The sequence below is a fragment of the Borostomias antarcticus genome (assembly GCF_949987555.1).
Source record: "Borostomias antarcticus genome assembly, chromosome: 33".
Lineage (NCBI taxonomy): Eukaryota > Metazoa > Chordata > Actinopteri > Stomiiformes > Stomiidae > Borostomias > Borostomias antarcticus.
In genome coordinates, this window is record NC_140266.1 from 3,465,809 (window position 1) to 3,485,383 (window position 19,575).

Here is a 19,575-nt window from a genome sequence, read left to right on the forward strand (position 1 = left end):
CCCTCCCCCCGGGGGCCTGGAGGTGGTGGCTGGATTATTATTCATATCTCCATTCCATTTCTCCCCAGTTTTGCTTTAATTTGCGGCAGAGGCCGAGTGTCCTCCCCCTCGCGTGTTTTCTGTGGTAAGTGGGCGGCGTTAGAGGCCGTCTCAGCCGGGCGCCTCGGCGCTTCTGTTTGTTATGTGAAAAAAAAACATGACACCTGCTGGTAGGGGAATGCGATTACAGAGGCGAGTGCCTACACAAATGCCCCGGCGACATCATTTCACAGACGGCATCCTGTGCAGATGTGTGTGTGTGTTTTTCTGTGTGTGTGTGTGGTTTGTTTGTAGGGCTCCGTAGTGCTACATTTCCAAACTGTAGGAGCTGATGCCCGTATGATGGTCGGCGTCAGAGTTGAAGACCTGTCTCTCACCCTAGATCCTAGAACCGGGTCCGAGAACCGTGACCCAGCTCTCACACTAGAGGTGCTACTGGCGTGTGGGGGGGGGGGGGGGGGGGGGTTCAGGCCGGCGTTTCCAAACTCCGCCCCCACTCTCACCCCCCTTCGAGACGGTTTCTGCTCCACTGTGTAGAGTTTCGACAGCCTGTCATGAAGAGATTGCGCCGTACGGAGCGGTGACCCGACTGTCTCCGTGATTGGCAGGTGTTTTTTCTCACGGGCCTATGAGGTGGGTGTGGGGGGCGGAGGGTTCGGGAGATCCGGTGCCCGTTTTCCTCTCTGACTGACTGACTGACTGAGTGAATGACTGAATGACTGGCAGCTCCTAACAGGACATCAGGAGGAGGCTGCGTATTGTTTACCCTTCATTTATTTCTAGCTGTGTGAGAGTAGATAGCCCAGATGAGGCTGGGTGAGTCTCTATACTGACCGGGGGGAGAGGGCGGGACTGCGACGGAGCGACTGACGGACGGAGGAGGAGAGGAAGAGAAGATAGGAGTTCCCCCGGAGGCACTGGAGGCAGGCAGGCTGTCGACGAGAATTCCAAATCTTGACCTTGGCAAATAACCTTCATTTTTGCATCTCTGTCTCTCTCCTCTCCCTCCGCCCCTCCCTCTCTCTCCCTCCCTCTCTCCCTCCCTCTCTCCCTCCCTCTCTCCCTCCCTCCCTCTGTCCCTCCCTCCCTCGCTTCACTAATCTAAGTGACTCCAGATAAAGGCTGCGGTGTCGACTACGCTCTCTGTTCTCCCCCCCCCCCTCTTTGATACACATTAATCCCTATCATTGATTACAAACTTACAAGCTTAGGTTCAGCTTATCACAATAAGCCTCTACCTGCTTTTAACCTCACTGCTGCTCCGTGCACCAGCTCCTCTGACTGTACTGCTCCCACTGCTGGCCAACCGAGCAGCGCCTCCCACACCTGGATCCCACATCCACGGCACCGCGCCGGCTTCTGGAACCATCTTCCTCACAGTATTAAAGGGGCAGTAGGCGGTCGGCCATTTCCTGTTTTAGGAACTCAACTGAGAAAGTTCGCGCCCCGCCCTTCAGGACTCCCTCCGCATACCTGTCAACATTGGGTGGTGAAAAATAGGGAGATATTTATCGGCCCACCATCGTTGACGGTGGTCCATTCGCCAATACTGACCCATGTATAACTTAACACCACAGATTAATAGAATTAATACAAAGTATGTGGAAGTGAAATTACTTTATTTGTTTTTCACGAACATCTCAAATTTACAAAAGAATGGAGAAGTTTCCATTTTAGCGAGGAGTCCAGGACAACAGCGCTTGCATTCGGTTCAACTCCGAGGTCAAATTTTCAGGCTTGTGAGGTGTGATGCTAGTATGTAGCTGTATGCCCGCCTTTAGGTTGCCAGGTTCACAACAAATATCCCCCCCACATTCTTACTTTTCTTTCTTCATTCTTCACTCTAAAATCGGGAGATGAGTGGGAGAAATTACAATTCGGGAGTACAGTAGGAGAAAAGGTACAAAATCTGGAGACTCCTGCTGAAATGGGGAGTGTTGACAGGTACGCCTCCAAAGCCCCTCCTCCAAACCGGGGGAAAGCAAAATGATTCTCGCTAGGCCGGTAGGCAGGTAGGCCATCCAATCAATTTCAAGTTGGCAACTCAAAATGATTGGATGCATTTTTTTCTTGCGACTTCCACAGCTTATGGATTATTTCATTTTAGTGTCAGAACACTTTATTTACTGATTGCTGTTGGGATGTAGAATTGCAAAAAATATATAACAAAACGTACTTCTGAGCCAAACCGCCTACTGCACCTTTAATTAGATACACCCCAATGTCGCTAAATGGACAAACAGTTGAGATTCAGGACAGTACTGTCCATTGTAATGTATGTATGTATGTATGTATGTATGTATGTATGTATGTATGTATGTATGTATGTATGTGTATGTGTATGTGTACTGTATGTGTGTGTATGTGTGTGTGTGTGTGTGTGTGTGTTTTTTTGAATATTGTCATTGTAGTTTGTTTACTGAACCTCTTGTTTTGCAATACTGTCCCAGAAGTGCGTCTGGAACAGGCTCTTGAAGTGGAAGCATGCCAAGTGAGGGCGGAGGTGTTCATTCCAATTGGTCCTAATGGCTGAGCCAATTAATAGCCAGGAGCCAAAGGTGCAGTGGCGGTTAATGATGTCATAGCACTCCTTTTAATTGGCTGTGTGTTTGAGCGAATGTGTCCAGGCCTACATGCGTCAGTGTGTGTTATCTGCGTGTGTGTGTGGATGGATCATTCCTACGGTATGTATGGTATATTGTTGTATTGTCTTTTTGGGGGTGGACACTCAGATACTCTTGTATCAGCTGAAAAGCGCAGACAGACTTTGTTTAAAGGTGTCCAGACAGCTTTGTTTAAAGCACCATGGGATAGGATTTGGACTGGAATACTGAATGGTCGGCAGTTCTGGGACTTGTCTACTGTAGCTGTACTCAGCTCTTTAGATCTGACAATCCCATCCTCTTTTTCAGTCTCAACAACTTTCATTGTTTCTTCTTTCTGTGAAGCACACTGTGCTGCCTTTGTGTACGACATTCGTTCTATAAATAAAGTTTGATTTGATTCAATGTTCTGGTTTGTACTCGCTCTTTCTACAGTAGCTGCATCTGTCTGTCTCTTTCTTTCTTCTCCTGTTTGTTCCTCACAGTGTGAGACTTCTCCACCAAACCTTTCTTACCTCTCTCTCTCAGCGCCCCTGCCTCCCTGTGAGTGTGTGTGTGTGTGTGTTGTGTTGTGTGAGGGGGATCGATGCCGGGCCTGCCTGCACACAGAGCAGCAGCTGGCTGAATCGGAGCGATCGATCAGCCACGGAGCGTTTAGCCGGGCAGACTGCTGCGCCTTTGTGGATGGAGATTATTTCCAAATTATTACGGGAGGCAGATGCTTGTCAGGAGATGCTCTCTGTCAAGGTTAGACTGGCAGGGCGCAGTCTCTCTCTCTTTCTCCTCTCTCTCTTTCTGTCTCTCCATTCCTCTTTCTCTCTGTCTCTCTTATTTTCATTCTCGCCATCTTGACCCTTTTCTCTCCTCTCTCTCTCTCGCTCCTTTCTCCCCCTCTGTGTTCTCTCTCTCTCGCTCCTTTCTACTGTATATCTCTCTGCCCCTCCTTTCTCTCTCCATTCTCTCTGTCCTTTCGTCCTATTTTCTCCCCCCCCTCCTTTCTTCATCCCTTCATCTTCTATATACATTTTCTTTCTTTCTTTCTTTCTTTCTTTCTTTCTTTCTTTCTTTCTTTCTTTCTTTCTTTCTTTCTTTCTTTCTTTCTTTCTTTCTTTCTTTCTTTCTTTCTTTCTTTCTTTCTTTCTTTCTTTCTTTCTTTCTTTGTGTTGTTCCCTAAAGTGTCTCTATATTGTTATGTGTGTTGAGCGTTAGTAATAGATGAGTAGATAAAAGCTTTACTATCCCATCACTAAATTCAGGGAAACGGGAAATTGAACGTATCATTCTGGAAATGAGAATGAAATACATATTGTTGTGCAATCTTAAACCAATGTTACATAATGACATTGACAACATCAACAGCCTACAGTCTGCTTCAAAAGCTGTTTTTCGTTTAAACGGAATTTGTTTTTCTTGGCACCATTAAATAAAGCGATTCAGATTCATCTGCCTTGTGATGAGTGTGTTTGCATAGAACAATGCTCTTGCTATTGAAATAGGACAGTCTGCAAACATTGGGGTGTTTTGAAATCCCCGTTGATGTGTGTGTGTTTGTGTATGTGTGTATGCCTCCGTATGTTGTGCAGATGTCGAATTTGAAACTTATAAATTGTGTCAGTGAGGGTCCTGTGGGTCTCAGACTGCCCATTCCTGTCTGAAGCGTTTGAGATGAGTCCAGCTTTGTTTTCCTAGTCGTCCCAAATTAGACCCAGAATCCTCTCTCACATTATGTTTTACACTGGCTAGGGTTCTGATGGCTAGGGTTCTGATGGCTAGGGTTCTGATGACTAGGGTTCTGATGGCTAGGGTTCTGATGTCTGCCTTGCTCTGGGTCCCTTCAGATGACCATACAGACACCAGAGATCAAACTGTGTATATTTGTGTTTGAGTGTGTGCGCGCATGTGTGTGCGTCTGTGTGTGTCTGCAGTTATACAGCTACAGGAGGTGTACTTGTACTCTCCTTCCTTCCTGCTTTCGTTCAGAGCAGACGCTTTTGTTTCTTGCTCCTGCTCTTGCCTTGTTTTTTTCTATGTCGCTCTTTCTTCCTCTTTATGTGTTATTTGTATTGTGAAGCGCTTTGTGCATTCGTGCTGTGAAAGGCGCTATATGAATAAAGTTTACTTACTTACTTACTTACACAAGTGCCAGCTAATTATGTTTATACTTGGCAGCCTGGTTCATGTCCATAGGTTAGTAGTCAGAGGTCTGAGGATTAGGGGGTTGACAGTGACAGGTACAGTAAAGCTAAAGTTAGACAAAGCTCTGTCATATTATGATGTGAAGGAGCTTCACAATGACACAATACTATACTGTAACTGTACCCCAGTAGAACTGAGAGAGAGGGAGAGGTGGAGAGAGGGAGGGATGAAGGGAGATGAGAGGAGCAGGGCTGACGAGGAGAAGAAGGGAACTGAGAAGGATTAATTGTCCACCGAGGAGAAGGAGATAACGTCACATGTTTAAAACCCATCGCAACTAATCCTGTCATTTCTCGGCCCAAAATAATAAAAATAGAAGGGAAAACTCTTGGAGAACTGGGAGGGAGCTGAGCTAATCTGTTTGAATCTTATCTGACATTGTCTGTCGGAGTATATATTATATACTGTAGGTTTATGGGGAGTTGGGCACATACAGTATGGTTCTTAATTACCATCCGATGCATGTATTTGAATGTGATAATAGAGATATCTATGTAGTATATACTGTATAGTTGATTTATTATGAGTCTATTTGGCTGTTTGAGGGAGGCGTGTTGGTGAACCAGCCTCGTTCATGACTGCGTCACCTACTGTAAGAGCTGGTCTGAGGTCAGTTTCCACATTGAGACCCACCGCTTCACCCGAACGCCGTCTGCTCGACGCCTGTCCTTCCCCGGTCGCTCCGCACGGCCCTCTACACCTCGGCGACCTACACTCGTCGTTCCCGTCGCCGTCCCCTCCACCCTCTCTCCCCTGGCGCTCCCTTCTTCCGCCTGTCATATCTGTCACACGCACTCGTTCGCTCACGTTGCTCAAGGCTTCCAATTTAATTTCGTTTCAATCTGTTGTAATTGCTTGGAGAGGCAGTGGCGTCTGCATGTTTCCTTCTCATACGCCTGCTGGAAGACAGTGTGTGTGTGTGTGTGTGTGTGTGTGTGTGTGTGTGTGTGTGTGTGTGTGCGAGCACGTGTGCCTTTGTTAACTTTTGTGCGTACGCGTGCATGTGTGTGTGTAGATACTAGGCCCGCTGTGTGTTTGCGGAAATATTTGTATTGTGTGTGTATTTGAAGGGAAGCGTTTGTGTGTGTGGATGCGTGCAAAAAAAAAAATCAAACAATTGCCACAGACACACACCATCACCGATACACTTTGTCAAACAGCTGCTGCTGTCAACGGGCTCCAGCACACACACACACACACACACACACACACACACACACAGACACGCATACACACACACACTCTCTCTCTCTCTCTCTCACACACACACACGCACACACGCACACACACACACACTATGGTTCTATCAGATGGACATACTTTTTTCACCTGCGCCCTCAATGGAAAAAGGCTACAACGACACATCATGAAATATCTTCTCTCGTCATGACCTTTCCGTTTAATACGTAACCATTTGATTATCAGTAAGCTAAGGCAAGGTGGAGGGTGATTGAAGTAAAGGTTACAGAACGGAGTGGTAAAAATAAACAGTTTGTCCTTCAGCTACAGACAGTTTGGAGGTGAGAGGAGGAGGGGGGTGGGGGTGGGGGGGGCTAAGCTGATGGACAGCGATAACATTGGAATGTCTCTACAGCAAGCCACCGTCAGACGCTGCCCCCTGACCCCACATCTCTCTCTCTCTCTCTTCTCTCTCCTCTCCTTCTCTCTCTCCTCTCTATCTCTCTCTCTCTCTTCTCCTTCTCTCTCTTCTCTCTCTCTTCTCTTCTCTCTCCTCTCCTTCTCTCTCTCTCTCTCTCTCTTCTCGCTCCTCTCCTTCTCTCTCTCTTCTCGCTCCTCTCCTTCTCTCTCTCTCTCTTCTCTCTCCTCTCCTCTCTCTCTCTCTCTCTCTCTCTCTTCTCTCTCCTCTCCTTCTCTCTTTCCTCTCTCTCTCCTTCCTCTTCTCTCTGACCCCCCCACCTTGCTTTCTCAAAGACATATTTCCCTGCATCAGTAAACATGTGACCCCTTCGCTCTCCTTCTGGAATGTTCCGGCATGAACACCCTCCGGCTCCCGACTTCACCTTCAGGCAGAGGAATACATGCTACCGTCACATGGCTTCAGAATGTGTGTGTATTCATATCTCGCTGGAGTGCTGTGTGTGTGGGTGGGATATTTGCCTATACGGGCAGGGGGTGATGGAGAAACGGCGTACTGTGGGTGGGCTGTATGTGTGCAGTCACAATATCCTTCCACCACCCACACCTGGCTTCCATAGAAGATCTGTGGGCGGTTTATTTCAACCGGAATAATGGTCTACCTGCTCATGTGTGCACCGTGTGTGTGTGTGTGTGTGTGTGTGTGCTGTGACAAAGTGAAAACAGGTTTTTTGAGATTTGTGCTAATTTATTAAAAATCTAAATGTAAAATTTCACGTACTGTACACAAGTGTGTACAGCCTTTAATATGACACCCAAAAGTGAGCTGAGGTGCATTTTGTTTCCACTGCTTGAGATGTTTCTACAACTTAACTGGAGTCCACCTGTGGTGAATTAAATTGATTGGACATGATTGGGGGATTGCCAACACCTGCCTATGTAAGATCCCACGGTGGACAGTGCATGTCAGAGCAAACTCCAAGACATGGGGTCAAAGGAATTATCTGCAGACAGGATTGTGTGAAGGCGTAGATGTGGAGAAGGGTACAGAAACAGTTCTGCAGCTATACAGGTCCTAAAGAGCACAGTGGAATGGAAGAAGTTTGGAACCAGTGGTGTATTTAGGCATGGGCGACATGGGGGCATCTCGCAGGGGGCGGTAAGAGGAGCAGAAAAAGAAAAGAGAATAACCCCCCCCCCCCCCCCGTCCCCCCCGTCAACAATTCGCACAACAATCCAAATTGCCTTTCAGCACCCCTGCCGCCCCCGCTCAACAACTTGCCGACAGTCTATTATTCACAATCGAAAAGCCCGTTCATTTCACGTTTACAAAACCAAGCTGAAAGTGGGGGGGCGCCGTAGCGGGGGGTTCGCCCAGGGTGGCATAGAAGCTAGAAACGGGCAGTGACCCTAAGCACAAAGCCAAGATAACAAAGGAGTGGCTTTGGGACAAGTCTGTGAATGTCCTTCAGTGGGCCAGGAAGAGCCCAGACTTGAACTCGATTGAGCATCTCTGGAGAGATCAGAAAATGGCCGCGCACCAACGCTCCCCATCCAACCTGAGGGAGCTCGAAAGGATCTACAAAGAAGAATGGGATAAACTGCCCAAAAATAAGCCATGCTTGTAGCGTCATACCCAAGAAGACTTGTGGCTGTAATCGCTGCCAAAGGCGCTTCGACAAAGTACTGAGGAAAGGGTCTGAATACATACTGAGTCCATGTGATATTTCAGTGTTTTATTTTTAATACATTTGCCAAAATCGAAAAAAAAACTTTTTTCACTTTGTCATTACTGTATGGGGTATTGTGTGTAGATTAAGGAAATAAAATAATTAAACCATTTTGGAATAAGGCTGTAACGTATCGAAATGTAGAAAAAGTGAAGGAGTGTGCAGACTTTGTGGCTTGACTATGTGTGTGTGTATGAGAGAGAGAGAGAGAGAGAGAGAGAGAGAGAGAGTACTTATGTGGTGTGTGTGTGTATGTGTGTCACTCAACATGAATTGTATCCTACACCCACACCCAACTCCAGGAAATAGAGAGACAATGGCACTACAATGGCCTAAATGGCTGTAGATATTACAAAGGACTACATAACCAGGGTTGATCGGCTGGTGGACCTGCTCTCAAAGAATCAGAGAAGGACAGAAGAAAACAACACAAATGTAGAAGCACAGCTCTATAAAACTGAACCGGTTTGCTCATAATTCTATCAATCAGTTATCATCTTTGAAATAGAATGTTCTTTTGATCTGTATATGGACACTTGCTTCATATTCAAACTCATGAAATACCAGCCCTTGATAGAATGTAGTCAGGCCCTAGGATACAACTGTCAAATAAACAAAAACAAAAATAAAACTGAAGTAATTGTCTTCGGAGCCAAAGCCACTATTAAAAGTCAGCGCTCAGCTCCAATCAGTCATTTATAGTAATTTATTAATTCACACACTTCACTTCACTGTCACTTCACTGTTTTGCATTTTGTTTCATATGACCTTTTAGGTGTTTCTTGCACTTTGTCTTGATGCTTTTAATGTCTCATGTACTGTAAAGCACTTTGCAAAAGCAAATTGCCTTGTTGCTGAAACTTGCCTTGCCTTGCCAACTGATTGTGCTTGTATGGGAGTCTGGGCCGTGTTCATAGACTTGTGCTCCGTGGACGGTGACTAGGAGGACGACAAAAGACTGATGCAAAAGACTGATCAGTCTCAGCAACTATTGGCAGCCTCTCTATCTGGAGAAGGAGATGTTTCATTTATCCTTGAGTGTTGACTATTTCCATATGCTATTGCTCACACCTGTTAGAGTATCATCATTATGACCTCTAATACTCCTCTCTGTGTGTTAAGCATCATGTGCATCCAGTGTGCATCCAGCGTCTGGTTTAGCCACCATATTATATAATCTTCTTCTAAATGTTTGGATCAGAAAAAAGGTTGTTCTTTTGTGGATCCAAATAAAAGCTTTGAGACTGTGTTTAATACGTGTTTGTTTCTGTGTCATTCCTGTTATGTGTTTCAGCGCACATTGGGTAACGGTGTGTGACATCACAGGGTGTGCATGTACTGTCAGCGTTTCCGTGGCGACGTCTCTTCTTCATCCTGATGTTGTTCTTCCGTATCGCTGCACTGGTCCTCTCGGGCTGCGTCTGCTGCACACACACACACACACACACACACACACACACACACACACACACACACACGCCGAATACAGTGCAACAGCCTGAATGTGTGTCAGAGCACATTGTGAAGTCAGAGGGTATCTTTAGCAGCCTGTGTTCTCCGGGAGTTCTAGGAGGGAACGGTTCTGTTCTCCCGACTCCGTCACCATCAAGGTCAAAGCCTGCTGTGGGTACTAGGGAACACGGATGCCGCGACACGGTTCTAAAATGGTGCCCCTGGGCTTCCTGTCTGTGGTTGGGAGCTGGTAGGGGGGCGGCCGTCTGGGGACGTTTGTTAGTATACCAAACAGAGGAGACCCCCGCCCTACTGAGTTACTGAGCTGACAAAGTAACGCTCTACTGCTTCAGCTCTACCGCTGTGTGTGTGTGTGTGTGTGCGTGCGTGCGTGCGTGCGTTTACGATGGAATTTGTAATACTCATTATATTATTCATTGCAATGATAATATCCATTACAATTGTCCTTTTTGGTTTTCACCCTGATGGTCATTTAATTGAATTTGAAGACAATTCAAGTAGAGCGGTGGTTGAGGATCTGGACAAACATGTGAAGATGTTTCCTCTTTCTTCCATCAGCTCTGCGGTCAATAGAGGAGAATCCATGTTGGCGTGGAACCTCACATCAAACGGAGACTATGTCTCTTTCACAACGGTAGCACGTCTGTCTTTGACTTACAAGATGTCCGCCAGCTCTCAAGACGTTTGTTCTGATGCTGCAAATCGTTGGATGAGACACACGTATTGAGAAAGCTCCTGCTGCTTTGGACATGGCGCAGATTATGGGATGTCCCTTAGGCATGGTGACTCCATTACTGGAGATAATCGTTCTTAGATCATGCCCCCATTAGCTAGTGAGGCTGGTGATCAAGGTTTGTATTCTCCAGTGTAACAGAATCAAACAGGACTTTGACGACACTTCTATAGCTGCAGAGAACCATTATCTCACCATTTCAAATCAGCTGTTCTGTTTTATTAAGTCTTTGAAAGCTGTTGGCACCATGTCACTGTGACTGTACACTGTACATTACATGTGACAAATAAAAGGAGTCTTGAATCTTGAATCTCCAATGGTGGCAATGGAAATATGGTACAGTATGCCTCTGAAGGACTCTGGCTTAGTAAAGAAAGCTGGTGTCTGCTGCTATAGAAAGAGACTGTTGTTCTATGAAGGCTGGTGCTGGGCTGTGGAGGCTGGTGGGTGTGGAGGCCAGTGGATGTGGAGGCCGGTGGAGGCTGGTGGGTATGGAGGCTAGGGGATATGGAGGCTGGTGAGTATGGAGGCTGGTTGGTATGGAGGCTGGGGGATGTGGAGGCTGGTGGGTATGGAGGCTAGGGGATATGGAGGCTGGTGAGTATGGAGGCTGGTTGGTATGGAGGCTGGGGGATGTGGAGGCTGGTTGGTATGGAGGCTAGTGGATGTGGAGGCTGGTGGGTATGGAGGCTGGGGGTATGGAGGCTGGTTGGTATGGAGGCTGGGGGATGTGGAGGCTGGTGGGTATGGAGGCTAGGGGATGTGGAGGCTGGTGGGTATGGAGGCTAGGGGATGTGGAGGCTGGTGGATGTGGAGGCCGGTGGATGTGGAGGCTGGTGGAAATGGAGGCTGGTGGATGTGGAGGCTGGTGGGTATGGAGGCTGGTGGGTATGGAGGCCGGTGAATGTGGAGGCCGGTGGAGACCGGTGGAAGTTGTGGAGACCGAGGAAGCCGGTGCTAGACAAACAGTGGAGGCCGATGCTGGGCTAGTGAGGCCGGTGGCTGTGGAGGCTGGTTTTCGGGCCGGTGCCGCAGCAGTGGGCAGGCGGCAACGTGCGTGCGTCATCCACATCTGGTCTCCGTGGAAACGGCAGAACGGCCTCGCGAAGCGATGAGTGGGCAGCAGCGAGAGGAAGCATTAGCATGTGCAGTTGTGGAGTTGGAGGATTACGGGGGGTGGGGGTGGGGGGGGGATTATCCCAGCCCGGGCTACAACAGCTCTACACAGACAGCCTCTGCAAACCGGCCCACCCGCACAGCTCTCTGGACCGCAGAACAAAGACGGGGTCTCCCACCCACACCCACAGGGACGTCCTCCCACTCACGCACTTCCTCGGGCCAGAGCCAATTACTGGAATAAGGACTACAGTTGACCAGCTGCCAACAGGACAGCGACGAGGGAGCCAGGATTAGGGGTCATTATTTCGACTCATTATGGACTTTTCTATTGTTGGGCCAGTCTGAGGAGGGACATGTTATCACTGGGCTCTCAGCCAGGGGGACTGGACCTTCTGCAGAGGGTCACTAGTCGTAATTGCGTCCACAAATATACGTTACATATATACATCAACGTTGCACTCCTGTTTTTAAGTGTGTGGAATGAGTGGTGTTCAGTGTGGAGGTGGATGAGCCGGTAGGAGGTGTAGGAGGTGGGCTTCACCGGCTGGGTCTGAACGGGGAAGGTGGGGTTGGAGTAGGAGGATGTAGTGGTGCATTCGTTTGTGGTCGGAGGTGGCAAGTCGCAAGTGGCAAAATACCTACCTCCGACCTGTGTGCATTCGAGCTTATATACCATTATATCACAGTTACCTAGTTATATCTATATACCATTATATCACAGTTACCTAGTTATATCTATATACCATTATATCACAGTTACCTAGTTATATCTATATACCATTATATCACAGTTACCTAGTTATATCTATATACCATTATATCACAGTTACCTAGTTATATCTAGTGCATTCGAGCAACTGGGGGCTGAAAAACATCCGAATTTGCGACGAGGAAGTGCGAGTTCATGCGGTGTTGTATTTAATAATTCCTAGTAGCAAGTCGCAATTTGCCACCTCCCAGTTATAAACGAACGCACCATAGGAAGTCTGGAGGAAAAGAAGGGTGAGATACTACAGATGGGGAGACGCTGAGGGGTTAAGCACTGCGGATGATGGAGGACAAATAAGAAGTGGAGGAGACGAAGGGATGAGGAGGGAGGGAGGGAGTGGGTGAGGTGGAGGGGTAGAGTCCACGTGAAAGAGTTCGTCTGCCATGTTTTAAAATTCTCGAGTCGAAAGCGCCTCCCTCCCCCCAACTGTTATTGTGGCTTGGTTCTGACTCAGTGATTTCAGTGATTGGCCCTAATCCCAGACGACAGAATGAAGAGCTTAGAGCCGTCTGCTCTCCCCTTACGGCCTCCGCTGGCTACTGAGGAGCTCCTCGCTGGGCGGGCCAGACCGCCACCCCCCACTGGACGCTCCTTGGTATAACGCTGGCGCCGCTCTGCTCTCCTGGCAGCCGGCTGTGGGGGCATGTTGACCCACGTTTGGTGGCTAGGAGCGTGATGGTGTTAAGCAGCCAGTCAGTCACTGTGGACGCGCAGGAGGCGACGGAGCCCTGTTCACTGCTGCGGTCACTCGGAGAGATCTGGATGACTACGTAGGAACTATGTTTTGAGGGGTCACTCAGAAAGTGAGTGTCTCAATACACTGCAGGAGTCACGCATACAGGGCGTGTAGTGTCCTGTTCGAGTGCCCTCACCTCAGACACACACACACACACACACACACTGTAGTGTTGTCTGGAGTGCCCTCCAGAACTCGCTGGCAACATTGTGTGGAGCCAAGTGCCATTAAAGTCACCTGGGTGGCAGGGGGGCACGCTGACTCACGTTGGCAGTCACACTGGGCAGCGTGACGCACCTCGGTTGGCTGTCAATCCTAAAAATAACACGACTTTGAGTGATTAAACCGTTCTCTCCTCTGAAAGCCAGCGAGCAGAACCGTTATGCATACAGATGCTAGTCTAGAGAGCACGGGTTCCCATGGAGAGAGCACGGGTTCTCATGGAGAGAGCACGGGTTCTCATGGAGAGAGCACGGGTTCCCATGGAGAGAGCACGGGTTCTCATGGAGAGAGCAGTCCGGGCGGCCATCTCACCGACAGGCTTGCAGGCTCATCGAAGACAGAGACAACGATAGCAGCACGTAGCTGGCATACTGTAGCTTGTTAGGTCACTTACTGTAACATAGTAAGTCAACATAGGACTCTACTCCATTAAATGTTGGAGGTGAGACAACTTGAATGTCCTCACCTTTTCACTAAAAAAAATCATTAAAAAAAACAACTGTAAATGTATTAATGATTTTATCCCATTTTCACCCAATTTGGTAGCCAATCGCACCTATTGTCCAACTGTCCCCTGTCACAACTGTGGAGGGTCCAACACTGCGGTCGGCGATCCAGATGAGAGATCCAGCTACCTGACTCTCTCAAGCCTGTGATCCAGAAGAGAGATCCAGCTACCTGACTCTCTCAAGCCCGTGATCCAGAAGAGAGATCCAGCTACCTGAGTCTCTCAAGCCTGTGATCCAGATGAGAGATCCAGCTACCTGACTCTCTCAAGCCCGTGATCCAGAAGAGAGATCCAGCTACCTGACTCTCTCAAGCCTGTGATCCAGAAGAGAGATCCAGCTACCTGACTCTCTCAAGCCCGTGATCCAGAAGAGAGATCCAGCTACCTGACTCTCTCAAGCCCGTGATCCAGAAGAGAGAGCCAGCTGTCTGACTACCAGCTACCTGACTCTCTCAAGCCCGTGATCCAGAAGAGAGATCCAGCTACCTGACTCTCTCAAGCCTGTGATCCAGAAGAGAGATCCAGCTACCTGACTCTCTCAAGCCTGTGATCCAGAAGAGAGATCCAGCTACCTGACTACCAGCTACCTGACTCTCTCAGGCCCGTGATCCAGAAGAGAGATCCAGCTACTGTACCTGACGACCAGCTACCTGACTCTCTCAAGCCTGTGACAGGGTCACTGTAAAGCGGTGGATCCTCATGCCGAAATTAAACTAACCACCCTCGGGAGTGGCGGCCCAATATGCCCCTCCCCCTTGGGATCCGGCCATATTCGGATCTGGCGAGACCAGGGCGCAGTCCCCCGGAGGGCAGCTGCATCGCCGCGGACCCCCGAGTCGGCTCGCGGTTAACCTCTCCGCTGCGTAAAGCACACGACAGCCGCGTAGAGATATCTTCGCCTTGTCTATCTCTCTCTTAGAGACCGGCCGGGGACGGCGGTGATACCGGCGGCCGGCGCGGGGCAGAGTGAGCCGGCGCCGACGTCTCTGTGTGGGCCCGTCCTGGGCTTATCTACGCTGTACTGAGCTCATCTCGCCAGGCTCCTCCCGCTCACTAAGCTGCTTGGCTCCAGCCACCAGCAGAGATGATACATCCCACCCCTCCCCGACACATCTCTCACTCTGATTCATAGCCTGTTTGTGTAGCCCATCCATCTAGGGCAACACAGAGGAAGGGGAAGACACATGGAGACGTATGGGTGTTTTGGAGCGGGGGGGGTCGGGGGGCTTTGACGCTGCTGCCGGGGAGATACGGGCGCAGAGAGATGGTGCCCCCCACTGGGGCAGAGGGATGCAGAGAGGGCGGGGCCCTGGGGCGGACTGAGGAACCGGCGTCCGGCTCAGGAGGAGAGAAATGGATTTCTCCGAGGGTACGGAGCGAAGATTCTTACTGACAGATTAAACACTGAGAAACAGAGAGCCATGAGGATGGAGGGATGGGCCGTAGATCTTTGTGAAAGATGGGAGGGGGGGAAAAAAATGAGGGGACTTCTGCAAACGCGGCCTTGTGGACATGGACACACTTTTTTTTTTTGTCCTCAAGACGTCCTTTGGTCCTGTCCTTGAGAAGTCGCCAAGTATATTAAACACGTCACATATTCAATGGTCAAACTAACATGAATCTCACTCTCTGACAGTCGTATTCAGTCAGATCCAAGGTTGAGGTTATTGTTCAGTTCTTCAGTGTTTATCGTTAATTGAAAAACAGGAGGAGATTACTTACTTCTTGCTGCTGCCCTTTATATGAACAGAGTTGAACCCTCCCTCAGTTGCGTGCCATGCAGTGACTGTGCTGCCTCTATTGAATTATGTGGCTGTCATTTCCATAGGCTACTTGCTCAAGATGCACCTTTCACTGTTTCCCTGCTTCATTATCTCATTAGGAAATGAATGAAAATCTTTACATCGTTGTTATGATGAAATGAGGATGATGAAATGCGTTCAATACTCAAGCACGTGGAAGCACCTAATGAACCAGCTCTTCAGCCATTATGCTTCACAAATTAGATTGGTGAAATGTAAACGGACAAGATTCGACCCGTTATTCGGTACGAACGTCCCTAAAAGCCTGTATGAGGAGTCGGTGGTGTCTCTAGCGAGAGGGGCGGGGCTAAGGCTGGGCTTCTGTGGGTGGGAGGGGTTTGTTGTTGGATAGTGGGCTGCCAGGTAGAAATGGGACAGTTCTCTCTCTCTCCCTCTCTCTCTCTCTCTCTCTCTCTCTCTCTCTCTTTAACGATAGAGTTCACGACTTTCCTGTAATTTAGCAGATAGAAAGAGCCCTCCCTTGTCCTTGGGGAACGGTGCCTTTGATGTTGCACCAGAAATGAGTCCTCTTAGTGGGAGTCTAAATACACTTTGTAATTGTAGAGCCGAGGGACGATACGGATGGATGGGATTTTCTGGGACAGGACCCAGATCGCCCCCTAGAGGCCTGGGGATTGAAGTGGGAGCGGAGAGAGAGAACCTAGATATGGAGAGACGAGTGCCATTCAGACAGAGAGAGAGAGAGAGAGAGAGAGAGAGAGAGAGAGAGAGAAAGAGTGAAGGAAGAGAGGCTGCCTCTAGGGTCATACTGTATTTGGGTGACTTAAAGGGATATTGCATGACTTTTGTCTCTTGTTTGCAATATTATTTTTTTTTTTAAATAGTTCATTATTTGAGCAATAAGGTGAAGAAAGGGAATTCTGTGGTTAGGCCTGTAAATTCAGGCTCAAACGTTTGCCAAGCTAGCATCGGAGAATCCCGCGCGTGCGCCGTTTAGCATCAGCGGCGTTGCTATCTCTGCTATAGCACTGCTGTCTTATCACCCCAGCTCCGAGCCCTCATCCCCAGGCCAGTGCTAGGCTCACCCCAGGCCAGTGCTCATCCCCAGGCCAGTGCTAGGCTCGGCACCAGCACAGACCCTCAGCCCTGGGGCCTCAGGCCTAGCCCCTAGCACGTTACTGTAGCTGCTAGCACTAGCGAGCTAACGTTAGCACAAAATACAATTAGCACACCAATGCAATCCGATGGAGAATTGTATTTTTTACAAGCTGGCTCTCCCAGTACCGCATTGCTGACCCAGTGATACGGAAGGGCCACCGCACCCGTCACAAATAGACCTGAATTTCCTCCGAATCATAAATGTCACCCTCATCCGTAAAATCTTCAGACTCAGTAACATTACCGCTTACGGTCTCAATTATTGTGTTGTTCGTTTGTTTCACGTTCGGTTGATAGAGTCCCCCCCCCCCCCCCCGTTACAACATGACAGATCCCGGAAGTGCAGACTCGGCGAACATTATTTTGTTTAGCAGTTAAATGTGTATCACTTCTCAGTGCAGTGCAGTACATGGTGTTAAGCTCGTATTAATTTAGCTGCTGCCGTGCTGTAGTGGAATTCCCCAGACGGGGGTGAGAACTGTGTAGACTCACTGTACAGCATACCGGGTCCTGGCACAGTCACACCCTCTTGAATTACAACCTATGAACAGCAGTGCTTTCCCAAGAGAGCAGATTGGCTTACATTAGTAGTAAGGCGCTTTCACACATGCACGCACGCACACACACACACACACACACACACACACACACACACACACACACACACACACACACACACACACACGGCATCCTCTTGACCTCTGACACTGACCACTGTTCTTGTGTCCCTTGTTTCTTGCAGAAGCTGGCCAGAGAGGCGGAGCAACTCCAGAAGGAACATGTGTGGCAGGATGGCATCACGGTAAAGTCCCGCCCTCCTCTCTCCCTTCTCCTCCCCACAGCGGCTCCTTCCTCCTCTACCTCCCTGGTTCCATTCTCTCCTCCCCACGCCTCTCTACTTCCTCCTCTACCTCCCTGGTCCCATTCTCTCCTCCCCACACCTCTCTACTTCCTCCTCTACCTCCCTGGTCCCATTCTCTCCTCCCCACGCCTCTCTACTTCCTCCTCTACCTCCCTGGTCCCATTCTCTCCTCCCCACACCTCTCTACTTCCTCCTCTACCTCCCTGGTCCCATTCTCTCCGGTCCACACCTCTCAACTTCCTCCTCTACCTCCCTGGTTCCATTCCCTCCGGTCCACACCTCTCTACCCCATCTGTCCATCTCTTTTCTTCTCTGTTTCCTCTTGGGCTCACAACATGTCTTTCTTCTTTAGCTTGGAACTTGACCTTGTAACTTAATTTGATCGGCGTGACACGTTTTAAAATAGCACACTGATTCAGATGCACGTACACACACACACACACACACACACACACATACACACACACACACACACACACACACACACACACACACACACACACACACACACACACACACACACACACACACAATTCAGTTCAAAATAGGTTGTTTAATACTTTATTTCATAATATAATTCATGTTGTTTCTGCTGTAAATTCACCAGTGCCCGATCTTAAGACCTGTTCCTTTGTGGGTTTGTGCTGTGTGCCAGTGTGCTCCGCTGGCTCTGAGATTGACAAACATACATGTACAGATGCTCTGCTAACACACACACATACTGATACACACACACACACACACACACACACACAGTCTCTCACACAGCCAATCTACAGTACACACAGACACACATGCACACCCACACACACACACTCACACACATTCCCCACTGTCACATCCTGTCTCCAGGGAGATGGGCTCGCTGTCATGGTACACTTCCCTCAAATGGATTTTTAACCCTGCGCCTCCTGGGGAATATTTGAGAAAAGGCTTTAACTGATTTAAACGGAATAATTATGAGACCTACTTCCCAGCGAAGTCCATTTTTGTTCATGGTAGCTTGCCCTCTGAAGCCTTGATTGTGGGGGCAGTACTGCCCCTCTTCCTCCATCCTCCTGTTTCCCAGGGTGCATCTGACCTCTCCTCAGGCCTGGGTGGTCTGCAGGTCTCCCTGCCCCTCCGTCCGGTCAGCTTTAACACGCCCTCCATCGGCGATGTCCACCCATGCAGGTAGTTGGGTTTGGGTCACGGTGGCTTCACACGCAGGAACACCTGTTCATAGGTAGCCACGTCCAATATGACATCAATACCTGCTCAGGTGGAAAAGCCTGTACTCTCTCCACTGCATCCCCTCTGCCTCTCTCTCTTTCTCTCTCTCTCTCTCTCTCTCTCTCTCTCTCTCTCTCTCTCTCTCTCTCTATCTCTCTCTGCCCCGTCTCTTTCTCTCTCTCTCCCTCTCTCTCTCTCTCTCTCTCTCTCTCTCTGCCCCGTCTCTTTCTCTCTCTCTCTATCTCTATCTCTCTCTCTCTCTGCCCTGTCTCTTTCTCTTTCTCCCTCTCTCTCTCTCATTCTATCTATCTCTCTCTGCCCCGTCTCTTTCTCTCTCTCTCCCTCCTTCTGCCTCTCGCTCAGCCTGTCTCTCTCACTCCTTCTTTCTCTCTCTCTCTCTCTCTCTGCCACTTTCTTTCTCTCTCTCTATGCCTCTTTCTTTCTTTCTCTCTCTCTCTCTGCCTCTTTCTTTCTCTCTCTCCCTCTCCTTCTGTCTGACCCCCCTGGGTTCTTTGCATCTGTGCACCTTCTTCTTATCTGCACGGGCACGAAAAACAGTTTGAAAGTCTCATATTTTTGCAAATACTGTACTGCAAGTGACTCCTAATGGTGCTCTGCCATTAATAATGTATTGGAGCTGATTTCATTTGCCTTTATAATTAGTGCAGGTAATGAATCTCGGCAGGGGTGACGGTGAAACTATTAAAAAGCCGTAGGAGGAGGAGGGGGCGCGAGGAGGAGGGGGGGGGGGGAGGTGAGGCAGATATGGCACATGCTTGTGAAGATTTTTCACGTTTGTCGATTTTTCCGCGCTTTTCTCATTTCTTTTTGGGTGAACACGCCGCTGACTGACACA

General features: G+C 48.9%; 1 protein-coding gene across 1 annotated transcript in view; it reads left to right on the plus strand.

Annotated features, from left to right (window-relative positions):
- Positions 1-19,575, plus strand: part of cacna2d2a (calcium channel, voltage-dependent, alpha 2/delta subunit 2a) — a gene marked incomplete at both ends in the record, with an annotated part of 131,761 nt that overhangs the window by 56,523 nt on the left and 55,663 nt on the right. Inside the window, one exon of the mRNA XM_084460721.1 lies at positions 17,388-17,447. Coding sequence (XP_084316847.1) covers positions 17,388-17,447 — 60 coding nt within the window. The remainder of the gene's footprint in view (positions 1-17,387; positions 17,448-19,575) is intronic.